The sequence below is a fragment of the Triticum urartu genome, unplaced genomic scaffold (genome assembly GCF_003073215.2).
Source record: "Triticum urartu cultivar G1812 unplaced genomic scaffold, Tu2.1 TuUngrouped_contig_6035, whole genome shotgun sequence".
Lineage (NCBI taxonomy): Eukaryota > Viridiplantae > Streptophyta > Magnoliopsida > Poales > Poaceae > Triticum > Triticum urartu.
The window spans coordinates 1-3,749 of record NW_024116761.1 but is presented as its reverse complement, the minus strand read 5'-3'; the positions used below and the strand labels follow the sequence as shown (position 1 = coordinate 3,749).

The 3,749-nt window shown below is 40.3% G+C and overlaps 1 protein-coding gene across 1 annotated transcript; it reads right to left on the bottom strand.

Moving 5' to 3' along the window:
- Positions 1 to 593: 593 nt before the first annotated feature.
- On the bottom strand, positions 594 to 3,749 carry LOC125530051 (B3 domain-containing protein Os03g0164300-like). Its single transcript, XM_048694450.1, has 3 exons — positions 3,648 to 3,749; positions 1,414 to 1,595; positions 594 to 1,003 (listed from the first exon to the last, which is right to left on the bottom strand). The coding sequence occupies exons 2-3, from the start codon at positions 1,492 to 1,494 to the stop codon at positions 746 to 748; spliced, it is 339 nt and encodes a 112-aa protein (XP_048550407.1). The 5' UTR covers positions 1,495 to 1,595; positions 3,648 to 3,749; the 3' UTR covers positions 594 to 745.

Below are 3,749 nucleotides of genomic sequence, written 5' to 3'. Positions count from 1 at the left end.
AATCTAATGGAAAAAGAATTACTCAAAAACATCAAATATCCTGAAAGATATAAGCAATTTAAAATAGAAACTAAACACAAAAAAGAAACGGAAAAACAAAAAACAAATTTCAAAACCCCTTTAGTCCCGGTTCGTGGGTCCAACCAGGACAAAAGGTGTAAACCGGAACTAAAGCCTCAACCCCTTTAGTCCCGGTTCGTGGCTCGAACCGAGACTAAAGGTCTAACCTTTAGTCCCAGTTGGAGCCACGATCGGGGACTAAAGGGCATCGCACCCTTTAGTCCCGGTTCGTGGCTTAAACCGAGACTAAAGGTCCCATTTGAACCGGGACTAATGCTTGCCCAGCGCCCTAGCCGCTCGAACCGGGACTAATGTGTAGATTGCAACAAGTAGGTGTTGGGGGCATGCCTCTTGAGGGGGAGCTGGGTGTTGCCTGGTTGTATTCGCCCCTTGGACTCTCCTTTTTATTCTAATTAGCGTTTGGGATGGTATCTTCATTGAACAAACTTATCAGCAGGGAAAGAAATATACACTGTAAAGAGAAAGCCCATTATGGATCTGGACATGAAATGACTGACTGATAACATTGCTTTTAACATAAGTATTAGGTCTTGAAAACCATGATATAAGAGTGCACAAAAGAGGACCATAGGTCATGACATGATATAGCATAATTAGGAGTACTTAGTAGTGCATTATATTAGATTATATTGACACAGGGGCTGCAACGTCTTCAATTGTGCATCTAGAGGCGGTGCACGGTGAGAACCAGGCGGCGCTTTGAAGTGATCCTGAAACGAAATGCACAGATGTCTCCTTCACGAATGTTGGCGCGACGACAAAACTCAGACCAGTTGGTGGTTATAGTGGCCCTCTTGTCACTTGCTACCATGATGCAACACTTGGCGAGCAAATGGCCATCTGCAAGTCTGACCATGAGTGTATCATTGTTTGGATCAATGTAGTCGAGCAGGTTCTCTTCAGTATAGTTAACCTGGAAATACTGGTAAAAGCAAGCAGGTTATTTACATGGATAGAAATTGTTGTGTGATATGGAAGATAATTTAGAATGCTCAAGTAAAAAGAGCAAAGAGAAGTGAATATCTCTGATGTCCAATTGATGATTCGAGTATGTACAGCCTAGTGTGTGAACAGATAACAAACGAACGAAAAAATGGTAAGCTAGATTAGAAAAAGTAGAGATTTTAAAAGTAGCAGGAGAAAAATAAGAACAGAGCAGGTGTTGATGTATGTGCTATACAGTGAGAAAGGGAACATAATTGTTATTTGTATGTTGAGTAAAGTGGTGAGTGTTAAGTGGTATGAACAGAGTAGGAGTTGTACAGTATGGAGATACAATTTGCTGTATTATGAAGTTAGTAAACATTGAATAGGCTTTGCATTTGAGCATACCATGCGCTGGCCTGGTTTGGCAAACGTCTTGTTGATTGTGCAGACGTAGTAGTTGATGTCCGGCTTTTTGTGCCAAAACATAGCAAAGAGATTGTCTACTTGGTGCTCATAGAGCTTCACCTCATTGCCCCATTAACAGTTGTCGTCAAGCTCACCAACGTACTAGACGCCGCCAGGTGTTCCTGCATTCAGTTAGAAGTGGGTGGAAAGCAAGTTAAGTATTGGTTGCAACATCCGTAAATGTGAGAGTTTGTTTGGGAAAGGAAATTTTAGTTATATAAGATAGCAGGCTGGGTGTTAGGGGCTGTTTGGAGCGAAGCCAAAGCAGCTATACAAAGAGGATGGGGTGGCAGAATTTTGGCAAACAAAACAGTTGAGGTGCAGGTTGGTTCTGTGGTAGTATAGGGAGGCACACAAGAAATATATATATATATGCTATGGAATGACATAGCCTCACTCTTTCTTTTTTCATAGTAAGATGAGAAAAAAGCTTCTAATTGAGAAGCATAATAATACATATGAACACCAAGGAAAGCATGAACAGAAGAAGAAGAAAAACACAAATGCAGTCTGATTGTTCCTATGATTATCAAATATAAATATAAATCCTCCTTATGAGCTCAACTCCAGGAAGGACTACAGCCTTGACCTTGAGGCCGTCATCGGTCGATCGGTTACCCAAACTCCCATCAATACACTAGAATATGGGACACAAAAGGATTTATATATACCTTAGCACTGCTTAATCTGGCCACCCCATGGTGAATGGCGAGAATTTTGGAAGGTTAGTCTTTGGCAGCCATCCAAACAGACTTTTAGACATGATGTCATATAATGAAACTGAAGATTAATTTTTAAAATAAGAGAAGTGAAGTTGTAAAATATAGCAGATGGTGAAAGTAGTTTGTAAAATAGAGAAAGCATCAAATTCAGATTAGCATTGTGTGACATGGTGAAGCTAATGACTACAAAAGAAAACAAACATTGAGGGAGCAAGAGTAGAACAGAGCAGTGTGATTCACAACTTTATGACAGAAGTATCGTGTGGCTAATCGGTAGGAAAGGATATAAATATGAATCTAACAGATGCAGTGAGTAAATGAAGGCGGTTGATAAAGAAATAGACAGACACATGCTTTGTTATGTAGCTGTGAGCTTGATGTTTAACATATGTGCTCACCGTGAACGATGTACTCTTGCTGCTCATTCTCATTCTCTTGAGTCTGTTCATCGAATCATAAAACACAGAGTTAGAAATATGAAATGTGATCTATCTTCGAAAGAGGAGTAAAACCGGATGTAGGAGCGATGAATCTTAAAAATGTTTTGTTGCGGAGCGATGAATCTTAAAAATGTTTTGTTGCTTATAAAACTTGTGCAAGCTAGTGAGGTACGTTATGGGTTATGGGTCTTCTATGGCGGCCAGAGGAGGAGGAAACGCTTCTCTAGTCATACGAGTCAAGCGATTGAACTATGGAATTTTGCCATAGTTTTAAGCAAACAATATAATCTTTGCATTTGAACCTTTAGTGAATATTGAGAAAAATTATTAAGTTTAGCTAATCAAACTAAAATGATGAGATATTTCGTGTGAAGCACATTTCATAATTCTGTAATGTATATGCTCTTTGTACTATTGCATTGTTATAAAAAGTAACTATCGATGCCATGTCTTGGAGATCATCATGGGTCGAGTGTCAGCATGCTCTTGCTATCCAGGCTAGTCTCACAACAACTTGTATGTTTCTGTTAAAAAAATGGTATGTTAAAGTACACACTTGTTAACAAGTTTTGGAAGGCTAAAAAATGCCTACTATTAACATTGTATAGATTACACGATTGAGGATTCAGGTGGCATGATGAATGGGTATTCAAGTATTCTAGGGTTTGTTTGACTGACGGAGAAAACGCAGGCTGTTGAATTAAGTCAAGAAGCGCCTAATCATACAAGGAGGGTATTCTTTTCCAAAAAAAAAATCGCGGGTGATACAAGGAGAAACTTAACAAGCAAGCAAACCAGAAGGCGCCGATCCAAATTTGAGAGCCCTCCCTCTATTCGTGGTCGATAATTTTGGAGTAATTAGCAATCTGGCTGCAAGTTGAACAATACTAAGGTACATACATCATGTCCTGTATACAAGCACTCGAACTGACGACGACATCCATCGATAGACAAAAACAAACGTTTTGAGCTTTATAGTTTCTATTGTACGAGGAGCAGAATGGAATTAGACCTGATGGTTGACGGCGTCGTTGAGGGCGACCGGCGCGGCCGGAGCGTTTTGGCGGCGCCGGGGGGCTCTTTTCTTGCGGATCTGGGTGGCGGGGGAGGATCA

Bases quoted from the DNA above. Each gene is read 5' to 3' on its own strand.
- LOC125530051 (XM_048694450.1), bottom strand. From the start codon at position 1,494: ATGTTTTGGCACAAAAAGCCGGACATCAACTACTACGTCTGCACAATC. The intron at 1,004-1,413 runs GTATGCTCAAAT...TGCTTTTACCAG, and splicing joins CCAAACCAGGCCAGCGCATG to TATTTCCAGGTTAACTATAC.